The 25,141-nt window shown below is 36.8% G+C and overlaps 3 protein-coding genes across 4 annotated transcripts in view; 1 reads left to right on the top strand and 2 right to left on the bottom strand.

Annotated features, from left to right (window-relative positions):
* fam117bb (family with sequence similarity 117 member Bb) overlaps window positions 1-10,389 on the bottom strand; it is a 91,489-nt gene extending 81,100 nt beyond the window's left edge. The window contains exon 1 of one of the 2 annotated variants that reach the window (XM_087265733.1): window positions 9,596-10,389. In XM_087265733.1, coding sequence (XP_087121859.1) covers window positions 9,596-10,223 — 628 coding nt within the window. In that variant the 5' untranslated portion in view covers window positions 10,224-10,389. 2 annotated transcript variants of the gene reach the window in all.
* Window positions 1-25,141, top strand: part of LOC141376079 (uncharacterized) — a 996,984-nt gene that overhangs the window by 176,402 nt on the left and 795,441 nt on the right. The window lies entirely within an intron of this gene.
* bmpr2b (bone morphogenetic protein receptor type 2b) overlaps window positions 19,480-25,141 on the bottom strand; it is a 169,540-nt gene continuing 163,878 nt past the window's right edge. The window contains 2 exon segments of the mRNA NM_001039807.1: window positions 19,480-19,791; window positions 22,843-24,155. Of these exon segments, the coding sequence (NP_001034896.1) occupies window positions 19,499-19,791; window positions 22,843-24,155 (1,606 nt within the window). The 3' untranslated portion in view covers window positions 19,480-19,498.

The raw sequence follows: 25,141 nt of genomic DNA, 5'->3' as shown, positions 1-25,141 counted from the left end.
TCTTACTGTCCAGGTATATTTAGCTAAAAAATGTATTTTGATCTGCATCACAGAATCCATCTTTCAAAATGTGAATATCACAAATTGCTACATGGCTATCATTAAAAAATTTTTTTACATATGACAAACATTAAAAATCTGATTCTGGTCAATTTGGTCTCCGGAATACATAAAAGAGCGCTCTTAAATTAACACAGGATCCTTGTCATTCATTTACAATTTTTGTTACAACCTCCATATAAAGACTGCTTTAAAATGGTGATTGTACTTTATCTTTTTACCTATTTCTTTGTTTTTTATATAATTTTTTAGTTACTTTCCATTTTGAAGACTGTACATTTTGTAAGACATTTATACATTTTGATGTTAATATTTTGTGAATGTGGGCATACAATAAAAAAATACAATTATTAAAAATAAGAACATCTTCTTTCGTGTTCATCAGAAGAAAGAAATTAGCTAAAGGCTAAGCCTACTTAAAGAGTAAGTATATGACGGGGAACTGTTAATTTTTGGGTGAACTGTCCTTTTAAATGGCATTATGTCTAATTCAGAAACAATGAACAATACAATGAACAATACAATGTTTTTTATATTTCATTCAGTACAGAAATCACAGTGAAGATGATATGTTCGCACAAGCTCTGCAATTCTCAGTCATCATGTCGCCAGATTATTCAGCACATTATAATTATTTGTTTCATGTGTCTTTAAATGGAACCGAGGCTCTTGGGCATGCAAGTAACCTGCCCGTTCTTTTGATTATCCAGCGAAGGATAGCAATCTTCAAAAGACTCATTGTAGCTCTAAATGCACAAACCCAAGCAAAAGGAGAGGCCTGTAGCTGAAGTAAGAGGGTGTAATAGTGACCTGACTCCTAATAGTGTTCTTTGTGAGGACAGAGAGATCAGCCTGGTCTCGCCCTGGCCTGCCTGCACCATCCCTCTCTCTGTAAAGACTGGGAGTGCGGTTGTGCCCCAGTAAACCCCCCCTCCAGCCAAGAGCAACAGAACAATGTTCTCATGGAGATCTTCAAAAGCGAGAGCAGAGCTATTGAGAAACACACCGGCATATGTCAGCTTTGTTGCAACCACGCACGGCTCATGAGAAATGGTGTCGTCTAATCCTGAGAACAATGAACGTCAGTGGCTGAGGAACACATTCAAAGTAAAACTGATTTCAACACCTGGACACTGTAAAAAGGACAATGACAAGACACTTTTTTGGACTGTTTTAAGAGTTAAACCTCTCTCTGAGAAATTATTCCACACTGTGACATGTCTTTGGGTGTCTTGCAAGACGTTTTACAAGAGCGTTATGACATGTTTAATGGTCATCAGCATCTTAAAAAACCTGTATATTTAAAAAGCTGAACATAGCATTATTTTATCTTTGCATTAAACTACAAAAAATACTGCATACATTGTAAAAATACCAGTGCTGCCTTAAATTTTTTAGTTGAATCAAATGAACCTTTTTAGTCATCTCAACTTACATTGATCAAGCTGACTAAAAATTAATAATTTTAAATTAAGTTAAAGTTTAAATTAAGTTAAACCTAAACTTTGTATAACTTAAAACAAAGAGTTGAAACCTGATTAACCTATTTAAAGATTAAAATAATTTAAAGAAACATAAAAATATGTGTTGTCTTAACTTTTGTGATTACACTTTTTGGTCACACTTTACAATAAGGTTCATTAGTTAATGTTAATTAATGCATTTACTAACATGAACAAACAATGAACAATACATCTACTACTGTATTTGTTCATGTTAGTTAACGTTAGTTAATGAAAATACAGTTGTTCATTATTAGTTCATGTTAACTCATGGTGCATTAACTAATGTCAAAAAGCATGAACTTGGATGTTAATAATGCATTAGTAAATGTTCAATTATGATTAATAAATGCTGTACAAGTGTTGTTCATGATTAGTTCATGCTAGTAAATGCATTAACTAATGAACCGTATTGTAAAGTGTCACCCACTTTTTACAAAGTACACACAAAACATTAAATCACGATGAAGTTTATCCTTAACTTTTTGTAGCCTTTTGATTGTATTTAATTTGTCAGTTTTTAAAATGTACGTTGTCAGTCTGCTTAGAATCAATCTAAATCTGTTAAAGTCAATTAAGTAAAAAATATGAATATGATATAACAAATCTACGCTACCTGTAAAGCCAGGTCCAATTAGTTAAATTCTATGACACTGGTTTACTTAATATTTGGGGGTAAAATTGATGCAGCGCTAAACTCCTTACAAATAACTAACAAATATCAATCTTATTAAGTTTATTAGTACAATTATCTTAGATGTAATCCAAATGAATGGAAATCTTATATACAATCAGAATAAATATCTTTAAAAATCTTTAAAAATACCTCATTTGTTAGGCCTAAATATTTGTGAGTGTATGCAAGGCATTTCTAATGCAGCATCAGGACTTTTAATAAAGGAATATTGAAGAATTTTCAAAATGAAATATCTTAATGGGTATTTTAAAAATGACCAGTGTTTTTTTGATGTGTAAATGACAGAATTGTCGTTTCTGTTTCAGTGAAGCAATTAAAAACACTAGGAATGCAATAACACTTAAATAGAACAGCTGGTTTGAGCCCTGCCTGGGTCAGTTGGCTTTTCTGTGTGAAATTTGCATGTTCTCCCTGTGTTTGCATGGGGTTCCTCAGGGTGCTGCGGTTTGCCCCAAGTCCAAAGACATGCGCTATTGGATAAGCTAAATTGCCTGTAGTGTACAGTATGTATGTATGTCCTGGTCCTCCAGGTTGGGGATTGAGCGTTTACCCACCTCGTAAAAATTTGATGTTATGAAACACCAACATGGTGCGGCTAAATATTAACTTCGGTAAAAACGGCCCTTGGAGTAAGTACGTAAGTGAGTAAGTATAGAATTTTAATATCAGACAAAGACTGATCATTTTCATAACATGGTCTGTTTTGAGGCAGTATGTCCCTCTCAGGCTCAGCAGTTGTTTCCACAAATAATCTAACGTATAATTCAGGTAAAATAGCAAAAACTGAATTTTCTGATTTGATTCTTTAAATTTAACAGGATTTTAAAAAGGATGTGAAGTTCACAGTATAGACTCTTGATTATAAAACAGGACATTACAAAATGTGATCTGTAACTGGTTGCTGTACATGTTAGTCTGGTTTGCCTTTTAGGTGTTCTTTGAGCAATGAAGGCAGGAAAAGACCCCAGACAGTTTGCTGTCAGTCTGCAGGTCAGGCTACGCAAGACCAGTCCTATGGGCCATGACGCAACAAACTGAGTGTCAGCCAGAAGTCAGTGAGTTACTTTTTACATTTTTTAAAATGACAAATCTGTTAATACTCTGAAACAACCAGTTATTTTAACAGTTATTACACAAGCACAGAATGTGCATGCTAGTTTGCGTTCAGCTGTAATCTGTGGTGTTTATACACTACGTTTTGGCAGACACAGCTTAAAAAAATGTCTACAAAACAATCAGCTTTCGTTGCAACCAGCTCTTTTTTTGTTGTTGGTTTGTTGTTTTACAGCCATTAGTAAATATTAATGCATGTGATCAGAATCTGGTCAATGTAAAATGCATCTTAGAAGCATCTGGTGAACGCCAAGGCTCTCCAATATTCAAGATCTAAAGAAATTTATCGTCTAAGGTGCTTTTCTACTGCTTTTCATACCTAGTACCTTGTACTTTTTTTGTACCACCTCAAGTAAGGTTCCAAGCAAGCTATACAATTACTAAAACATGACGTACACACACTGCTGATCATCGCCCAAAGCTCTCCAATATTTAAGGTCCAAAGAAATGTATCATCTATCACATTAGGTGTTTTTCCACTGCATGGTACGGAGCAGTTCAGTTTGATTCGGACTTTATTTGGGGGCTTTTCTACTGCTTTTCATACCTAGTACTTCTACTTTTTAGTACCACCTCAAGTAGGTTCCAAGCAAGCCATACAATTACTAAAACATGAGGTATACACACTGCTGATCATCGCTTGGTTTGAGAGATTAGTCAGTACTAGAATCATTTTATCTGCAACACGACATACATACATAAATACCCAGCAACATACACTGCTGTTTTATTAGTTTGTAGAAGTACAGGTGGTGAATCTATGGTGATAATTCCACCCAATTCGATCGGTAGTGCAAATGCAAACTGAGCGGAACAAAACCAAACTGAAGCAAGCCGGGCCATGTCGACCCGTACCGTACCATAAGAAAGCAGCTACAGTGAATTTGTCTTTGATTAAAGGATCGCAGTCTGATTAATTTGACAAGTCAATCAATCAAACTCTACTCGACAAATTTGAAAACAGCCCTTTCCACACATGACCGGACACAAGATCTCTCAGAGTGATTTTCCCCAATTTTCTCCATCCTTTCCAGTCCCTCTCGTGTGCTTCGGCTTTCATGGGATCTTAGGCAAGCCTGGTGATCTGGAAAATTACTGGACATACCAGAGAGGAGTGTTTTCAGTGGGATACAGTGAAAAGGGGAGGCATGGCTCAGGAGACTAAAAACAGTAATCACAAGGGCATTCCAGCAGGCATATGAATCTCTGACCCGAAGTCAAATGTGGACCCGAGATCAAGTTTCCTCTTGTTCAGACAGATTGTGTCATTATTGGGCTAAAATAAAACAACACTGACACAGAAACACAGCTAAGACATACTCGTGGTCTCGCAGGCTGTTTGAGGAGGCTCCAAGAGAATCATGGGTAATTTACTAAAACAATAAGGGTTGGGTCTTGGCCAAGACACAAAGGATGACACTCCCAACCCAATAACCTCTACCCTCCCTTAATAAAAGGGCTTTTTGAAGCAGATAACCAGATGATCATTCAATTCAAAGTTTATTCAACCCAGACTCATTCTGAAAATGTACCCCTATATATATTTCTGGAGAGCGCCAAATACGTCCCAGGAGGTATGGTTTTTTGCAGTTTTAGTTTTTTCGAATCCACCAGAGGTCGCAGAGGCTGCTATCGACTGACTGACAAACTAACTGACCGATACTCACACCCACCCCCCTGTCTAAACCCAATTTATACTATTTTAAAAAGCACCAATTAGTCAGTGGCCACCAGGGATGCAACAGTTCTCTGTAAAAAATTGTATCGTCCCGTTGTCTTCCCATGGTTCGGTGTGCCCTGTGATCCACAGTTCAAAATATGCTTTATTAATATTGATTTGGTGATAAAAACAACTGCGACAAAGCAAAAAAATTCCACCTTTGTATGCTTCAGATTACCTTTCACATGCCTGTGATCTGTCCAATCATCTCTTAGTATGTAAATCTGTTGACATCACATTTCCTCATGTGTCGGTGTGTTTAGTTTCTGAGAGTTCAGCATGGCAAGTAAAGGAGATGAAGCGCACGCAAAAGCACAGGTGAGACCAAAACACAGCGCATTGCCATCAGTGTTTCAACAAACACTCAATGTAAATTCAGACAGACACAACAAGTTTTTTCAAACAGATTTTTGTTGTTGCCATGATAGCTGTGATTAGTGGTCTCTAACAGGCAGATCTAGGTCCATGTTTAGACCCAGTAGTGAGCCATACGGACCCGGACATACAGCCTAAAGAGGTCACACAAGTCTGTTTCTGCAGTCACGATCCCGCTGGGTATTCTTCTGCACCTTATCGCTCCCACTATTTATTCATTTTGTTTACCCACTGTCTCCAGAGAAAAGTTTTTTCTTGACTGACTATGCCTGCTGAATTAAGAGAGAAGAGCCAAATGCTCTCTCTTTCCTTTAGTTTCATTCACTTCGATGGTGTGTGTGATAATAAAGCTCTCCTGAATATTTGGTAATAAACATGCATTGTTGCCTTGGCAATGCAAGCATAATGTAAACAGAAGTAACCAATACTCTAAAAGTGTTCAATTATTAAGATGTTGACATAATTATAAGATATAAAACAGAAAAAAGGAAAGAAAAAATATTTTTTTCTCTCTTTATTTTTCTTAAGCATTTTATTTGAACATACAATTTTCATATTTAATTAAGTGTTTGTTACCCAATAAATATGTATATTGTTCTTATTTCTGTTCTTTTTTCAGAATTTTTCAGAAAAGCCTTTTTTTCTAAACATACTCTGTAAAAAAAATTTTATTTTACTTTTTTTCCGCTGGTAAATTAAAGACCTTTAATGAAAAATAAGAGACTTTAAATTACAGAAATTTTGTTAAATTAAAATTTCAGGTAAATATTGTTGTAATTTACTGTCTGTTATTTTATGGTAAATGTCTGTAATTTACCGGCCGTTATTTTGCTTTTTTTTCCCAGCACTCTAGCTGCCAGAAAAAAATGTAAAATAATGGATTTTTTTACAGTGTAGCACATACTGTACCGTACCGAAACCGTGACCCTAAAACTGTGGTATATAACAAACTGTGAGTAGACTAAACCGTTGCACCCCTAGCGCCCATCCACTTCCCAAAACCCACCTGACAGTGTTTTAAAAAGCAATGCAGAAAAAATAAAGCCCCCTGATTTTTTACCACGTTTTCAGATTTTATTACATTCTAACCCTGTTTTTACTGGTTTATTTTATTTTTTCGCTTTTGTTTTTGTCTTGCCCACCTTCTGGAACCATTCTTCATCGGACTCAAACCCCATCTCATGTCCGCCGACAATTGCAGTGAGCCACTGGACAATCTGGTAACAGTGGAAAAGCCGTCCATACAGAGGTGAGTGGTCAGCTTGTGAGGTCAACAGCTAGTGCAGTCGCCCCGTAGCGTCCGTTTTAAAGATGAAATGCAGTCATAAGTATTTCTGGCTACATAATTCGCCTTCTCCAGAAATGCATATAGGGCTACGTTTTCAGAATGAGCCATTGTTGAGCTTATTGGTATAGTGCTTTTCACAATTATTATTGTTTCAGTGTAGCTTTAAAAAAGGTGCACATTATTGCAATACAATCAAGTTATTAGTTACCATAATTTTATTAGTTACTATTAACTTTAACTAACTTGTAACTAATAGTATTCCATCCATGCCTGCATCGCAACCAGCACTTACTATACAGTACTTCTGTCTTCGAGGTGAGTGTTAAAAAACAGCACATTTGGTGTGGGACTGCCCATAACTGATTTTTTTTGCCAATAAAAAGCAGACAAATACATTTCCTTTTCGAGGAAATGGCATTTTCTTAAAATGTGTGGTACCGGTCACAACGCCAGTTCAAACAGTTACAGTAAATCAAACGCAGCGCAACACTTGCTGGCAAACTGATCACAAAACAAACTTTTGAGAGTCAAAGGTCCAAACCAGTGACTGGCAACCAAACATTTACATTTTTAACCAGTCAGCAAGAGAGAAAAGCCTCTGGAGCTGCCACCTCAAACCACAGCGGCCTGCTCTCAGCACGACTCCCCACAGGCTGTTTTATGAATGAGACATCTGAAATACTCTACAGCCTGCAAACACTAAAAAATTCACAATGCCTGATAAGAGAACTAGTTAGTTATAAATTACTTGAAAAACAGTGTGATACTGTATGTCATGAAACTTTGGGTCTTGAAACTTTGGGTCTTCTGTATATTAGAGGCTACATAAATTATAGCATCATTCTGTCAAAAAGTGTGTAAATGATAAACAATGATTTTGTAAAAGAAGGTCAAAATATATATATATCGTTTTGAAATTGATATCGCCAATGTGCGCATCTGGAATTGCCACATTGCAAGATATGCAATGTTGAGTCTTAATTATAGTTGACCAGAAGCTACAGAACACGTGATTTATAGAGTCACTGCTAAGTCTAACCATAATAGAGTGAAGGTTTATCATTCACATGTGTTTTTAAGGCCTGTAACTGAGCATTTTGAGAGAGTTTAAAACATTTGGGCACAAAAAAATATGATGTTTGGAGTTAATTATTTATACAGATTTTATATGATTTATGCAAAAAAAACTTACTTAGAAGTAGTGTTTCTAATCCTTGTGTTTCTAAGCTAGTTTTTTTTTTATTTAGGTGAAAACAAAACAATAATTTCACTCAATCAAGGATTTTTAGATATCTTGACTGAAAAAGAGACAAATAAAAGTAAGAATCACAATAAATTAACATATAAAAATTTCGTCACACCCCTAGTGATTATTCAATTTCTGCACCTCAATACTGTTAGACTAATTATTAGAGAGTTATTTAAGCCATCTTTTAAAAACTGAAATATCGAAATAACTGATTTTTCCAATATCATGCAGCCCTTGTCGAAATTCACACCTGAGATTTAAATTCCAACTCCAAATAATCAATTATTACGTCAAATAAATAGTATTTCAAAACTGTAGAAAAATAAAGTCACAAAAACTGTCATGAAATTATATAAAATATAAAATAATGGGATCTAAACCAAGTTTATTAAAAAGTCTCCTTTAGCTTGATTCCACCAGCTTTATAAGGTGCACCCTGAAATGCTCAGGGAAGTTCCCATCTAAGCTTGACACTTGGGAACATCTCAGAGCATCCTAGAATGCACCTCAGGAAACTGGAATACATCTAATTATTATTATTATTTTAATTTATGAATAAATCTACAGATTTTAAAACTACAGGTTTGAATACATTAAAATGTTAATTTATTAGTGATGCATTACAATGGATGTTTTTCTCAATACTGGGTTGGAGCTGGAAGGGAATCTGCTGTGTAAAACATATGCCAGAATAGTTAGCGGTTCATTCCACTGTGGCTACCACTGATAAAAAGTGACTAAGTAAAAGGAAAATTTATGAATTTGTTTGTTTTTGTTAAAATAGAAATTAAAACATTAAAAATACATAAATTCAATTTTTTTACATTCATTTAAATTGTATATATAAAAATTCTAATTATTTAAATACATTTATTTAACACCCCCCCACACACACACACATATATATATATATATATATATATATATATATATATATATATATATATATATATATATATATATATATATATATATATTTACCAAACAAAATAATATATATACTATTTAACAAACGAATAATTAAATGTTAATAATTATTGATTAATAACACATTTTATGTATTTTAAAGTATTAGTTAATTAAATAATTTATAAAAATATTAAAAAACAACTATTCTATAAAACTTATTTTAAATAATCTGGATTTTAATGCATAAAATGTAACATTTAATTATTCGTTTGTTAAACAGTTTTTATGTATAAAATATGAACATGTTAATAATGTGTAATAACTGTTATCTTTATTCATAATAACAGCAGAATCAGTCTACTAAAAGATATAATTAGTCATATATGTTGCTTTCAGAGTTAAAAAGGTTAAGAATCTCTGTTCTACATTACACATGCCATGCATATTAATGCAGGTCATTTTTAATGCAACAACAAGCCTCATGAGTTCCTTCCTATTATTACGAAATATGAGAGACATTATTACTACTGTCAAATATTCAGAAAGCGGAAATAACGCCCACAAACCACTGGAGACCACGTGTGTGTTTACAAGTTACCACAGTGATGTCAAGTAAACATGTGGCTCATCACTTCTGGCTTTATGCTAAATTCAAGACTCAAGAGCTCTACTGTAGGATTACCTGTGCACACAGGTGAGCTGGGACTGAGCCTCTCTGGAGACAGTCTGTCATGCTCGGGGGTCTGGAGGGGTTTGGCTCTGTGACCGCAAGACCACAGTGGCGAGGATGAAGACGGAGAGGATGACAAATGAGAGGTAAAGGCTGAAGGGTCCGAGCAGCCGCAGCTGGTCTGCTGTGAGGGGGAGCAGCACTGCGGGCCCAAGTGCACACCTGAGTGGGCTGAGGACGAGGATGATCTGGGGTTTGTCGCGTGGACAACGATAATGGGGCTAGTTCTTGATGAAGATGATGGTGAGGGAGAGGAAGAAGCCGCTGTTGGTGTGATGAACGCAGAGGAAGTGGACGTGGCTGCTGAAACGGCACTGGAGGAAAGGGATCGCGTGGGGCTCCGGCTGTGAGCTCCGCTGCTGTGGCATTTACCGTTACCGGAGGATGAGGAGGACAGAACCGTCCGTGTCTGTAGAGGGTGCTGTGGCTGCGTTTTCAGCTGGAAAGGAACCGTGGCTTTCATGGGCAGCAGGCGACCCAGTAAATTCACTCCAGCGGCGCTGATCCCCGGGGATCCGATCGGGCTTCCCGTGGTCACTCCGGACGTCGGAGATCCGTTTTTGCGAACTCTTTGAGACATTCTGTTCGCTGGGAAATCGCGCAGAAGTCAACAATAACAGTTTAAACGTGCGTTTAAGACCGCCTGAGGTGGTTAATGCTCTTTGGTGCTCTTGTCACTCCATTTAAAGACAGTTTTAAGCTTCCTGACTGGCACAGCCGAGCCGTTTCGCGAGCTCGAGTAAACTGAGGGAGATTCAGAGCCACGCACCGTCAACTCGATCCAGCGCTCTGCCTCCTTTCCCCTGATTGGCTGGTCGCTCTCCACTCACAACTTCTGATTGGCTGGGAAGTGGATTCTTTAATTCCGTGAGCACGCACGGTTTATTATGAGGAAAATGTTTCATGGTTTCGCTGTGACGAAGGATTAAGGTTTATGAAGTAGGTTAGCAGGATTTATCAATATGATATATTACTGTCTGCTTCTCTTGAGTTTAAAGGCTCTAAAAATAGCAGTTATCAACTATGTCTGACAGCTGAACAAGATGCTGTCATTGTTATAGAAATATTATTAAATTAATAAATAAATAAATAATTTATAATTAATAAATTAAGATTAGAAATATATTTTTTGTCATTTGAATGCTGTAAATTGTCATTTTAATCAATTTAATTTTAAAGATGTCTGTAAAAAATCACAGGCCCGTAACCAGCCTGTTGAAAGGGATGTTTTTTTTTTGTGTGTGTGTGCTGTTATTCGCCTCATTTTCTATTCAATTATGCATTTTAGTAACACTTTAAGAACTATGCTGGATCAGCTTGTCGGACGGTGATCATAACCTCACTTTTTTGATGCACAAAAAACATTTCCTAGTTTTGTCAAAGTGATCATCATACTATTTTACTACGAAGTATTTATTTACAAACTTGGATTTAAACTGTAAGTTAATCCAGTTTTATAAATATTGTTATGAGATTAGCATTTAAAAATTGAATAAAGAAATATGAAAAAAATACTTATTTTTAAATACAAATGTGTTATAATGCATTATTCTAAAAATAGTAATCTCGTAAAACTTGTTTTAAAATAAAAACATTTGCCTATGGGCAAATAAAAACTGGCCAGCTCATTCAACTTTCCTCAGTCAGAATTTGGCCACTTAATTCAAATTTGTATAAAAATTTAAGTTGTCTTAAAGCCTTCTTCTATCTAGAATTTTCACAATGTGTGATGGCATAGCAGTCAAAAATGAGCAAATGAGAAAAATGAGCTAATATAGGGGTCAGATTCTGGACTTAGTCACCCGAAAACCTCCAAATGCCCCCCAGCTACGGGCCTGAATCTAAAGAAAATATAAAAGAAAAAAGAAAATATAAAAAAAGAAAACCCGCTCCCAACATAAAACCACAATATTTTATAAATTCAGTATTTACTCCACATTAGTAACGTATGTTGTCTCATACATCAAATCTTCTGTGATCTACACAATCACACTACAGTGAAATAAAAAAATACATGAAATAATATGCCTTTACTCTTAAATCTAATTGTTTAAAAAAAAAAAAAGAAAAAAAAAGGGCCTGTCTAGGGCCTACGTGTTTTTCCGTCTTAAAAAATGGTTGGACAGACAGACAGACAGACAGACAGACAGACAGACAGACAGGTAGATAGATAGATAGATAGATACAGTAGATAGATAGATAGATAGATAGATAGATAGATAGATAGATAGATAGATAGATAGATAGATAGATAGATAGATAGATAGATAGATAGATAGATAGATAGATAGATAGATAGATACTTTCTAAACAGTAACATGCTCACTCTCTGGTGAAAAGTAATAGCATTTGTGTGCGTGTGTTCAGAAAGTAAATGAAAAACACATGATCACTGCAATCAAGGCAAAGTAAAGCAAAGCTTTTATCTAAATGCACTGAATGAATCTCTTTATGAATGTCTCTGCGCTGTTATCTGAATTGAAAGTGTTGTGCAGGAAGGAACACATGCTTTTGGTCATGATATTGTGGCTGCCTTTACTACCCTCATGTGGCCAGTCAATAAACTGAAACTTCAGTGCAAATACTTTTTATATATATATATATTTACCCAGAAGCAGCTCATTTTCTACAAGGAAAAAGGGAGACAAACGACAAGCAAACTTCATATACAGGCTTTCATTAATATAATCTTTAATCAACTGAGTAATGCAGGGTTGTACAGCAAGCTTTTATTTCTAAATGGCATTTTAAAACATCTTCTGAATAGACTAAAAGCATGAGTTATCATTTTGTTCTTTTTTTCTCCTCAAAGTGCTTACTTTACAAGCTGTAATAGAAAACATGTCAGTGGCTTTTTTATTTTATTTTGAACATCCGTCTAGGCAGGGGCCAATTGAAGACAGCTTCAACTCTAAACTTAAATTGAACAGAGAGAAAATCAGCAGCTTGTCAACACAGAACCTTCATTCACTCACACATACAAACTCCAAAAACACAGCTGACAGTCCAAGTTTGTGTTTTAAATGGATAGTTCATCCATAATTGAACATTTCCTCAGCATTAACTCACACTCAAGTGGTTCTAGATGTTTGTTGTTGAACACAATACAAGATATTCTGAAGAATTGTGGATAAAAGCAGCCATTGACATCCATTGTAGGAAGTAAGTCAATGGTGCTATTTTTAAACATTCTTCAAATATTTATATTTAGTGTTCAACAGAAGAAACTAAAAAAAATTCTAAAACAAGTGGAGGTTGAGTAAAAGATGAGAGAATGTTTATTTTATGGGGGGTGAACTTCTTCGCAGCAGGCACAGGACGTCAACATGACGTCAGATTGACGTTGTACCCCAACGTCGTGGGGACTTTGCATTTTGTTTGGAAATGAAATCAAAGAGCTTAGAATGACTAAAAGGCGACCCTGAATAGAACGTTCCATTGCAACAGCAGCGCCCAGCAACAGCCCCAGCGATTTCGCCATTTTGGAGTGAAAGCGATCGGCCTTCCATTAGATCTTATCGCTGTTGCAATGGCAAGCAGCTGCTTTGTTATTTATTTATTCATTTTAAAAGAGCATTAAAGCTGAGATACAACCTGAAAGACGACAATACAACACTTACTATCACAATCATCAGCACTTTTAATAGCTTATTTTACAGACTTATAATATGTTGTTGTTCTATTGGAATTTTCATTCCAAAATGGCTACCGACACATCTAGCGCCTGTTTCCCAAATCGCACTAGAGTGTCTCCTCTTGGTGATTCTATGCTCTTTGATGAAAATCAGGTTGACGTCAGAACTCAATATCAGGCTGATGTCAATGTCCAACGTCCAACCTAAAATCAACCAAATATCATCAACCGCCCTTCCACTGCACACGACATTTGCATACGATTGTGCCCAAAATACGCCCCCTTGTGGCAGTCGCACAGACTTTTCTGTTTTGTCATGTACCATGGGAGAGAAGCTGCTGTTCTCGCAGAATCCGGAAAAAAGCAAGAGCCTTTATTCTCAGTGCGTTCACCATGGTTGAATGAATTAATACTAGAAACTCATAGATCGCTAAAAATTTTGGAGGGAATGTTGAGACAATATATATATATATATATATATATATATATATATATATATATATATATATATATATATACTAATTTATGATTAGAAATGTTTTTAAATATAAACTTTTTTTCTGATTCAAAAACTAGTATTTCTCATCTCGCATGCACGAACCTGCTTTGAAAACACTAAAATACATCACATCCGGTCGGTCGGTCGCATACAGTCTAGGCGCAGGAGTTGAACATTTTTTACAGATCCGCAGCTCAAATTGGATCCGAATTTCCGGAGATGATTGGAACACGCAGCTCCCGAACTACTCTCCATTGGAAATGAATGACTTCTGGTCTGTTGCTTGTCAGTTGTCGTGTGCAGTGAAAAGAAGGCTTAATAATGTTACAGTTTGATGTTGTGTGGACGTTACCACTATGACGTATATAAGGCATTAGATTTTGGATTATTAGAAATCAAAATAACTTTGTCTTTAGATGCTGGCTAGACATTGGATTTTGGTCACCTGACATCACGACCTAACTCCAACCTAATATTACAGTTTTTCTTGTTTGCTTTGACCTGGTTAAAGAAACTAGGATCCACTCCTTCCTCACCACTATCCCAGCAAAGCAGAAGACTTGTCTTGAAAATGTGTAAACTGTTTCTCATTGGATTGATACATTTTTCCCAACATTTTTCAAAACAGTTAACACGGATGTCATTCAAGCAGTCCAAACTTCATTGTTTTAGCTATGGTTACCAAACAGAAATCATCTATCTATCTCTAACTATTGGAAACTACCAAGATCAGTTTGAAATCACTGAAGCTCCGGTTTAACACTCCTTCACACAAATCTTCAATTAGCAATCAGTCAATGGTGGCTATGTCTGCTACTCTGATAAATTTGACTGCAGTTTGGTTTCCATGTGTTTTTTCTAATATTTAGAGTGTTTATTGGGTTCTTTTGGTTTTGTTTTTACAGTATTTCAGTTTGAAAAAAACGTCATGTATTCAATAAAATTTTAATCAGCATTTCTTACGCTGGATCCAATGGAAAATGGAAAATTTGACATCCTATATGGAAAGACAACAAACGGTTTTGGCAATAGGGTACATTGCTACATTACACGCTCTGTATTTTGTTGTCCATTGTGTAATTATTGATTATACTTGTTTGCAAGTGGTGTTGTTTGAAGGCAAAATTAGCTTTTGCTGCATATTTTAAATGTTTTGACACCGTTGCAAGCAAAATGTGTCACTTTGACCACGAGTGCTGCTGTTTAGGCCTGTGTGTTAACTGTTTTGAAAATGTGGGATTTGGGTTGACGGCTGCTCCAAAGCAATCAAGAAAAACTGTAACCTCTTATGATGTTGTGTGCCTGCTGGGTTAAGGGACACGCATTGTTAGCCAATCGTTAGTTTTTTGTGTTTGGCTTTGCGAGGACTTCGTTTTAAAATTCAGACTTTGTCTTTTACTTAAACCACCCCTGCAAACTGACAGAATTGAAAAAAGTTTTCAAGGCCTGCTTCAAGAATAAACAAGGCATGTAGGCATGTTTACGCATTTCAGAACCGTCAGGAAATGATTTGGTATTCAACAGTGTGCTGTAGAACTGGACAATGGCTCTGGTGTAAACATTTTGCATTATTAACACGTAGCAGATGGACAAACTTCATTTCCAGTGACTCAAGCTTCATCCACATTCCAGCCTCAACACTTTGGTCTAAATCATAAACGTGTGTTCGTGTTATTCACATCAGAACTGGATGTTTTTAATGTCGTCTAATAGGTTATTATTTCTCATTTGTGTTAGGGGTAATCCAGCATTTGCGCTGAAAACAGTCTGACGTTACTGTGTTTATCTTCAGATAAATCTCACAGTGATTTATTTAGTGTTGTTCTTGGTCCCGAAGCAACAGATGAAGAGTCTGTATACAGAGTGTGCATAAAAATGCGCAGTATATTTACACCGCCTATATTACAAACATATAAAAGTCAGACTGAAGCGCAGATTCGTTCGGAAAGAGGACGTGAGAAACTAAACTCGACTGTATCGCCTTGTTTGCTGACGGAAAACTCCATGGAGGGGGGGGGGATCAGATGACTTCTTGAAACTTCCCCCGATCTGAAGTGCTCAAAGTCCAAAGATAACGCAGGCTTCTGCCAAATGGTGGTTAATCCACACACTTACTGAGCACGGTAAGCGCTCTCTGATTAAACGCATGCTATCTTTCTTTTTTCCATGGAAGCAGGGCCTTGCTACATGAGGGAGTTTTTTCCCTCATCACTATGTAATTATTCGAATGGATTGTGGCGATAGCTTTCCACAAAAATATGAGGCTGGTAAAAACATCAACTGTTGAAATGTAAAACACGAAGGATGCGGCATTTAAAGGAACACTCCACTTTTTTTATTATTAGGCTAATTTTGCTAGTCCCAACATATAAACAGAGGAGTTTTACCCTTTTTGAATCCATTCGGCTGATCTACTGGTCTAAAAGGAGCACTTTTAGCTTAGCTTAGCATAAACAATTGAATCGGATTAGACCATTAGCATCTCGCAAAAAAAAATTGTCTAATCTGATTCAATGAATAATACTTAGCTAAGCTAAAAGTGTTTCTGCCATATCTGGAAATCAGCTGATTGTATTAAAACATGGTAAAACTCAACGGTTTAAATCTAGGGCACTTATAAAATTTGCCTATTTTTACGTGAAGCATTCTTTGAAACTTCAGTGTTTAACTGTGGCACCAAATTCAAATAAAAATGTCAGATTGTACTTGACTGACTTGCAAAGTAAGCGCAAAACCACATGCATTTTCAATGTTTTTGATTGAAAGCATCATTCAAATAAGATCTTACATGATTATAAACAACTTACTGATTGGATGTCATGAGAATAATAAACCCAGAGCATAAAACGGTGGTCCTGGGTACTACATAAATTAAACATTTAAAAAAAATAATAACGAGGAAGAAAAATAATAACAGCTTAAATGGATAAAATCAGGATTTCTTATTGTACACTATACTAGTCACTTTTGAGCTTGTCTTTAACCGAGGCTAAAACCAAACTAAAATAGCTCTGAGTCTTCAGTCTGTACATACTGTGTATATTTTGTTCATGGCGTATTTTCTGAAGCACACACAGCTGTTCTGGCAGATATTGGAAGTGGGTAGTCTGATGAGCTCCGTTAAGCAGAAAAACAGACCCATACGTACACATTTACATACACTCTCACAGAGGTAAAACGGCACTGAGCTTGACTTGATTATTCAGTGTCTTCAGAGAGAAAGATTTCCAGCAAACAGTCCAGGTTGATGATGCCTGACATCTAATGTAACAGAAAGTATCAAAATAAAAATGACTGTCCTTCTTGAAGCTTATGAGAAGTCGTCCATTCGTCTTCCAGTACTTGAAATGACTCCTCGTGGTTTTCTCTTACTTCCCTTTTGAAGAATGATGGGATTGGTGGCAAGGTAATCAGGGTATCTTTCATCAATTCCATGTCCTTTTGCAAATAAAAAAAAGGAAAACTAAGAAAACAGACGTGTCTTTTGCTCACAAAAAAGGAAAGAAAAAACGAGATTTTGGTTCAATTTTCGTGTTTGTTTTATTGTAGGAAAACAGATTAAAATTGATTATACACATGTAGACGGTGCTGAATTGCCCTTTTCCTCTGATTGGTCAACCAAATCTGAGCTCGTGACGTCGCCCTAAAAATAATAGTCAAAATCAGCAACCAGCCTTTTAATTATTATTATTTAATTATATATATATATATAAACTAAGATGACATATTCTGTCATTTTATCAGTTGGCAGACATTTATTGCATATGCTTAAATTAAATAAAAACATAAATTAGCAATATTATTACACATTTGTCATTAAAATAAGGTCATAATTTGCTGACAAACATCTTGCTGCTCTGCACCTGATGCTGAGCAAAGATTGCAATTTCATTGCAGAACCTGAACTAAGAAGAAAATAAATGAATGAATGAATAATAATAACAATAATAATAATAATAATAATATGCCTATAGTTTGCCAACAAACTTCTTGCTGCAGTGCACCTGATGCTGAGCACAGATAACCATTTCCCAGCAGCACCTGGTTTGCATGATTGTTTCAGAACTATTTTAGAGCTAAATAATACTATTATTATTATTAATAATAATTTATAATAAAATGTATTTTATTTCCTCCTAATATATATATATATATATATATATATATATATATATATATATATATATATATATATATATATATATATATATATATATATATATATATATATACATACATACATACATACATACATACACTTGAAGTCAGAATTATTAGCCCCCCTTTGATTTTTAAAAAAAATATTTCCCAAATGATGTTTAACAGAGCAAGGGAATTTTCACAGTATGTCTGATAATATTTTTTTTTTCTGGCAAAAGTTTTATCTGATTTATTTCGGCTAGAATAAAAGCAGTTTTAATTTTTTTAAACCCATTTTAAGGTAAAAATTATTAGCCCTTTAAGCTATATTTTGTTTTGATAGTCTATAAAAACAAACAATCGTTGGTAGGTCAATGACTTGCCTAACTACCCTAACCTGCCTAGTTAACCTAATTAACCTAGTTAAGCCTCTAGTCAAATATTATTTATTGTCATTATGACAAAGATAAAATAAATCAGTTATTAGAAATGAGCTATTAAAACGATTATGTTTAGAAATGTGTTAAAAAAAATGGTCTCTACATTAAACAGAAATTGGGGAAATAAAATAAACAGGGGGGTAATAATATATAGGACTATTATTTTGAGGGTGAGCTTAGATTTAGTTGACCAGAGGAAACAGGGCATTTCAGCACTGTCTACGTGCATAATAAATCTTCGTTTATCTGTTTTGCTACCCTAAACCTAAAAATGAAAAAGCCAAAATCTCGTTTTTCTCGTTTTTTTTTTTTTTTTTTGAGAACGTCCGTTTTCTTAGTTTTATTTTTTTTGTTTGAAAACAGATATGGAATGGATGGAAGATACCCTGATTTAAGGTGTGAGATTGTCATTTCTACGACATTTCACGAATGCAGTCAGGATGGTCGATTGGACACAGGATTTGCACTGCTAAGTGTGGCGCTTGGAAATAAAAAACTAAAGAAAACAAAGAAACAAATGCGGCAAAGTTCGCAAAGCAAAATAAAATTGTCATATGGAGCACCTCAAAGCTAAAGTCTATTGCACATTTCAAAATATGATACAAAAAAAAAACGAGTACACAGATACGTACAACAAATATAAAACATATGAATGTACTGTGGATTAAAAAGGTATTAGAGACGCAGTCAACAGATGCTAGTCTTAAAGACCACTTCATCTCAGATGCCTTTTCTTTCATAGATAGACATGATTTAGATTTCGTCCGATCTATTATGATTGTTAAATCAACACATTGTCGTTTACGTTTTAAGACCATTCTTGGATGGTCGGAGGATCTATGATTAAGATTACGTACAAAATAAAAGTGCAACGAATAATAGAGCAACCATACTTGATTGAGAAAAGGAAAAAAAAAGAACCAAAACAAATGGAAGCATTTTATGCCAATGTTGCTGCATAGCTGGGTTCGGTTTAAAGCGATTTCTTCAAAACAAGTCCGACAACATTAAGTGCTTGCCAATTTACGTCCCTTCAAGAGTCTGCTTTCCAAAAACGTTTTTTTTTATATATATATTTCTATCCATCGGAGCACAAAAGCATAGACAAAAAAAGTCTGATCTGAGCTCATCCTCATGCGAGTTCACAGGCAGGTCATATCTGGAGGATCGGAGGTCAGAGTAGCTGTTGCTGTTCCTCCGCCGACCAAAAACACGGCGATGCTGGACTTTGATTGGCCAGCGCTTGGGTGACCACCTCCACTTACTGCCATAGTCGTCTGCTGGCTGTGCCCGTTGTTGTTCACCTCTCCGTCTAGTGTATCAGTGGAGACGACCCATGTGGAAGGACGCCATCTTTTCAACGAATAAGGAGTCTTCACACGTTTTTTAATCTTCTCAGCTGATCCGGCCTTTCCCTCCTGCGACACGGCCTCATCTAAAACAGAAAAAGAAGGTCACATTTTAACAAACATCCTTAATTACAGTCTTCCACGACAATGAGAAACAGTTGTGCGTGTTGCAATGTGCCAATCGGGAATACTAGCGGTGCTGCTCCAAACAACCCGCCCAAAGAGTAGTATTTCAGCACACTCAAATTTGTGGTTGACCTTTCCCACACTAGCTCTCTCAGCGTGCGCTCGAGTCTGAATCATCAGGTTCGATCGGTTCAGATCTCCTCTTGGGTCCGCATGCGGAATGTAAACACGTGGGCAGCTTGACTGTTTTTGTTTTTTTATCTTCCTGTTTAGTGTCTGCTTCAGGTTCTAGCTAACAAGCGTCATCACGCTCTTTATCGCCGCTGCCAACTGAGGCCGAACGGTTTCAGGATTCTTATCAATGCAGTGGAATTTCCTTCCTTCTCCTCATATAAATCCTCCACCACAAAGAGCAGGAGAGCGGGACAGAAAGCATGACCGGCCACTCGTCCCCTTTTCTACGAAACGTTTAGCGTTTAGCAAAGCAGGATATAGTGAGCTCAGATGGGAAAACATAGACTGGCGTCCTCTTTTGGGTGGTTATTGTTTGTAGTCAGGCTGACACGCACATCAGCTCCTCCACCCTGCTCATGAGGATGCCGCTCATCAAGGATGGTCTGAGTCAGTCTTAAAATTCCCACCAGGCCTTAAAGTCACAACAGGTTGGCTAGAATAAGCATGCCTATAGTGACTTACTTAAGACTGCACTGAAAACATAGCCTTTTCTAAAATAAGGTCTAGCAACACAGGCTCACTGGAAATACGTGCTTCAGCCTACATTTTTGTGAAACCATAAAAACATACTTAAACATATGTTTCACTGCAGTTTCCAAGTAAAATGAACACTATGAGGCAGTATGACGAACATCAACTTGTAGGGGTGTAACGATTTATAGTTGTACGATTTATTGTGATGCAAAAATGTCACAATATGCATCGTGGCGTTATGACGATTTGATTACGATATGGCGTCCGTTTTCTCTTATTAGTTGAGCAGTTTGCACGTGAGCTACGTTCCACCTGCTGTCGCACGTGAGTTCAGATTGCAGCAGCAGTAATGTTAGCAGACCAAGATGAGTGGAGTTGAAATAGAGGATGGCCCATCCTCTCAAAATCAGACGTCTGGCAACATTTCGGTTGTACAGTCATTGCTTTAGACTCGTCCGCTTTTTGACACGCATACTAGGTCAAACATCCTAAGTTTTAAAGTCTTCACAGTGATTTACATACTTTGCACAGCGACAGGGATACCTCCTAATGGTGTTGAAAGAGTCACATACTGTATTTATAAGGTATAATTCACCCTAAAATATCATTCTGTTTTCATATAATGTTCCCGCCGCAAAATCACATATGACGTGAGCTGACCGTGAGCTGCTACTACAGAGGGCGGACTTTGATAGACGCGCGCGTATGGCAAGCCGTTTTAGCATTTAAACCTTTGTTCTGACTATCCATAAATATATTTAAAGATATCTCTAATTATATTTTGACTAGTCATATTTATAATTCGACTAGTCAGAATGACAATTAGAGATATCTGCAATTACAATTGTACTAGTACGAAATCAGATTGGAGATATCTGCAAATATATTATGACTAGTCATATTCCTCCATTGACTTCCATTAAAAAATATTTGCAGATATCTCTAAATGAGTTTTGACTAGTCACAATTGTAATTAGAGATATCTCTAAATGAATTTAATTAAATATGAATTAAATACCTGGAAATTTGGATTTTTTTTTTTTGCACACACAAAAAACGCAAGTGACCAAGCAAAGCCTTAAGCTCTTACTGTTAAATTCAATTAAATAGAAAGCTTTTTTTTTTGCACCTTTACTTAAATTGTTCCTTAATTTTGTCTCTGTCATTTCAATAATATTTTAAAGAAGTTTTTAAATTGTTTTATTTTCCAGAGACAGGCCTGTTTAATTTATTTTCTTAAAGAAGGTTAAGTTTAACAAGTTGAAACAAAAGAAATTCATAAAAAATAGTTTACTTGGTAAAATTTGCATTTCAGTTTAATTTACAATTTTTATTCAAAATATCGTGATACATATCGAATCTTAAACATTATATCGTGATACACATCGTATCGTGAGCTGAGTGTATCGTTACACCCCTATCAACTTGTGTTACTTTTCACAAGTGAAGTGGTCCCACTTTATATTAAGTGTCCTTAACTACTATGTACTTGCATCAAAAAATAAATACAATGTACTTACTGTGTTCATAATGTATTTGAGAACACTTGTGGTTCTCTTGAGTTGGGATAAGGGTTGGGTTATGGACAGGTTTAGGGGTGTGGGTAGGTTTAAGGGTGGGTTAAGGTGTAGGGAATGGTTAGCAGTGTATTTACAAATGTAACTACAGAAGTTACTTACAGATGTAAATACATACAGGTATTTAATCAAGCATATAAGTACACAATAAATACATGTATTTACACAATAAGTAGATTCTAACAAACTATTAATTCCTGTGTAAGTACATATTAGTTATAATATGTATAAAATTAAATAAACAGAATCCATGATAGGCTCAAAATCTGCAAAGTTCTGCGTCTATGACGCCTACTTTAGTGAACAGAACCTGCATAGGATGTGGATAACAGGTAATGAAGTTGTAAATAACATTCAGTTTGCTGCACAGAGCGATCGTTTGAGGGCTGTGTGGGAGGTTTGATTTGCATGAATGTGTTTTTTTCTCACAGAGACGGCAGCCATGAGCCTCACTCGGAAGTGAAAGTGAAATGTGCACATCATTTAAATGATCATATCGCATTTTACAGTTATGATTGCGACAAGCATTTGATATGTCAAAAACTCAATTTTGATAAAAAATGTCAGATAGAACCTTATAATTCTAAGGTGACGATTTACTGAATAAAAGCATTAATCTTATTTAAGAAATTGCTACACTACAACCTTTGTACAGCAGAATTTGAATCTATACCTTTGAATTGCAACACCTAGTGATTTCACAGTCAAATTAAAACCAGGTCTCACCTAAAAGAGAAGAATCCTGGGAAGAGGCTGACAGGTCCAGTGAGTTTGGCCGCTCTGGTCTTCTGGGTTTAGGTGGCCTCAATGGAACCCCATTATCCCTTCCGTCTGGCGCCCCCGACAGGCAGGTTAAAGCCTCTATCTGGGCGTCTGCAGCGGTGAGCGCACAAACCGTGGCAGTGGTGTGAATGTTGCTGTTGTTGTTGTTGGAGTTGGTGCGACCGGAGTGATCCCGCGCGGCCGGCTGCTCTCTTCTTAGCAGGGGCTCGTGTTCATCAGGGCTGGAGTTGATGTTGATGTTGAGTCGGCTGTCTTCTCCGCTCAGCTGGCTCTGCAGCAGAGGAGCGCCACCTTCACCCTGTGGCCCGACGGGGTTCGTGTTTCCAAACGCATCAGAGGAGCTGGCACCATTGCCCACTCCATATCCATTTACTACGACCACTCCAGCACCACTGCGCACACTGGGTCCATTGTTGGTGACGGTGGCCAAGTGTGGCTCGACGGCCACCACAGTGTTCATCTTGGCTACACCTGTCTCCACCTGCTTCAGGTTGGACTTGTGCTTCCCGAATTTCAATCGAGACGACGAAGACTCCCTACCAGGATTTTTGGTGTTGAGGGGTAAGCTAGTGGGCCTCTTGGGGAGATTCTGCTGTTTGGGGAGAGGAAACATGGCTGTGGGAGTGTCGCTCATTCCACTGCTGCCCACCCCGAAATCAGTTTGTCCACCACTTCCAGATCCTCCGGTCACTTCTGCTGCGAGTTTAATCAGTGGGTATAAAAGACTGGTGCTGCCCGAGCTGAGTGGATCAGGGGCGCTGAACTGTTTCTGCGAGTGCTCCATCAGATTCTCATCAGAACTTTCTTTCAGGTTCTTGTCCACCTCTTTGGGGTCCAGTTTGGTGGTCTCCAGATCTTCCTCTGTGAGTTGAAGGCACACTGGTACGCTTCCTCCGGCTCCTGTGTCCTCCGAGTGGCCCGATTCGGAGATGGTGGTCATGATGGTACTGGGCGTGAGGCCTGTTGTGGTGGTTGTGGTGGACAAACTTGTGCCGCTGGTTTCAGGACTGGGCAGTCGAGCTTGCGCCTGAGCTTGCTGTCTTTCATAGTTGATGGAGTTTCTGTTCTTCTCTCCGGTCGCTGCAACGCCCCCACTGCTGCCACTCACACCCACACCACCCACAGAGGAAGTGCCAGACGTGGAGACGTCGCCTGGGAGGTTCTTCACCATGCCCTCATGATCCTCGATGTAAGAGGATGAAGAGTAATCTGGGTAAGAGCCCATTTTGGGAGCCCGGCGGCTGTGGGTCAGATTCCTGCGATTATGGAGGAAAAAACAAGGGTCAAGGCAGAGAACAGATGGTCTGTTTAATTAAAGGTGTTAGATGTGTAGGATAATGTACAGGTCATTATTGCAAAAACAAGCCAGACAGGGTGATCAGAATCCTCTTGCGAATAGTTTTGTAATTACTACTTAAAATTACATTATTCCACTAATTTACACAAATATTTTTTATTCAATATATTGTTTTCTGTAAGCACGAAAACAAGATGGTCTTAAAAGTCTTGTGGACAAATATTCAGTGTTTTTATTCATGGAGTTTTTTCAGTGGCTTCAAAATTGTAGTTTTACACTAACCACGCATAAAAGTTTCTTTCTCAAAAACACAATCTTGTACATAAATGTTACTAACATATTATTGTAGCCCGGTTTGTGTCGTTTACAGTGGTATTAGACTTTGACCACTGATATGTTTCTAAGCAACTGAAAAACACATAAATGTCAGGGCACATCAGAACTTCTCCAGACCCGCAAAACACCCTAAGACCCCAGAGGGTTAAGGCTACATGACTTCTAATCTAATGCGCTATATGCACACAGACTTTTAATTTTCAGACAGCCAATTCGATGAACTCTTTCCATTACAAAATCGCCATGTTTAAGTTCTGTTTTCTTTAAAAAACAGCAGTATTCGCTGTCTGATTGATGTACAATATAAAGTGGATCTCAGACAGACAAGAAGCACTGCATTAAATTCTATTTTTCCCTGCCTTATTTATTTTACCTCAGTATTTTCAATGGAGTTTCTGTGTTAGCCAGCTACCACTGACGGCACTAGAGTTTACACAGTCTATCATCTTGTTTCATGCTTAAACAACTAAATGAAAACTTAACTTTATTTAAATGAATGTATTTTAATTCCATTATGCTGCCAATGCTGTTAAAAGAAACCTTATTGAATTTAAAATAGTCACATTAAGCTTTCAACAGAAGTTTATTGTTGGCTGAAAAACACTAGTT

This window comes from Danio rerio, chromosome 9, assembly GCF_052040795.2.
Source record: "Danio rerio strain M-AB ecotype USA chromosome 9, GRCz13ab, whole genome shotgun sequence".
Taxonomy (NCBI): Eukaryota; Metazoa; Chordata; class Actinopteri; order Cypriniformes; family Danionidae; genus Danio; species Danio rerio.
This window is presented reverse-complemented; position numbering and strand designations above follow the sequence as displayed.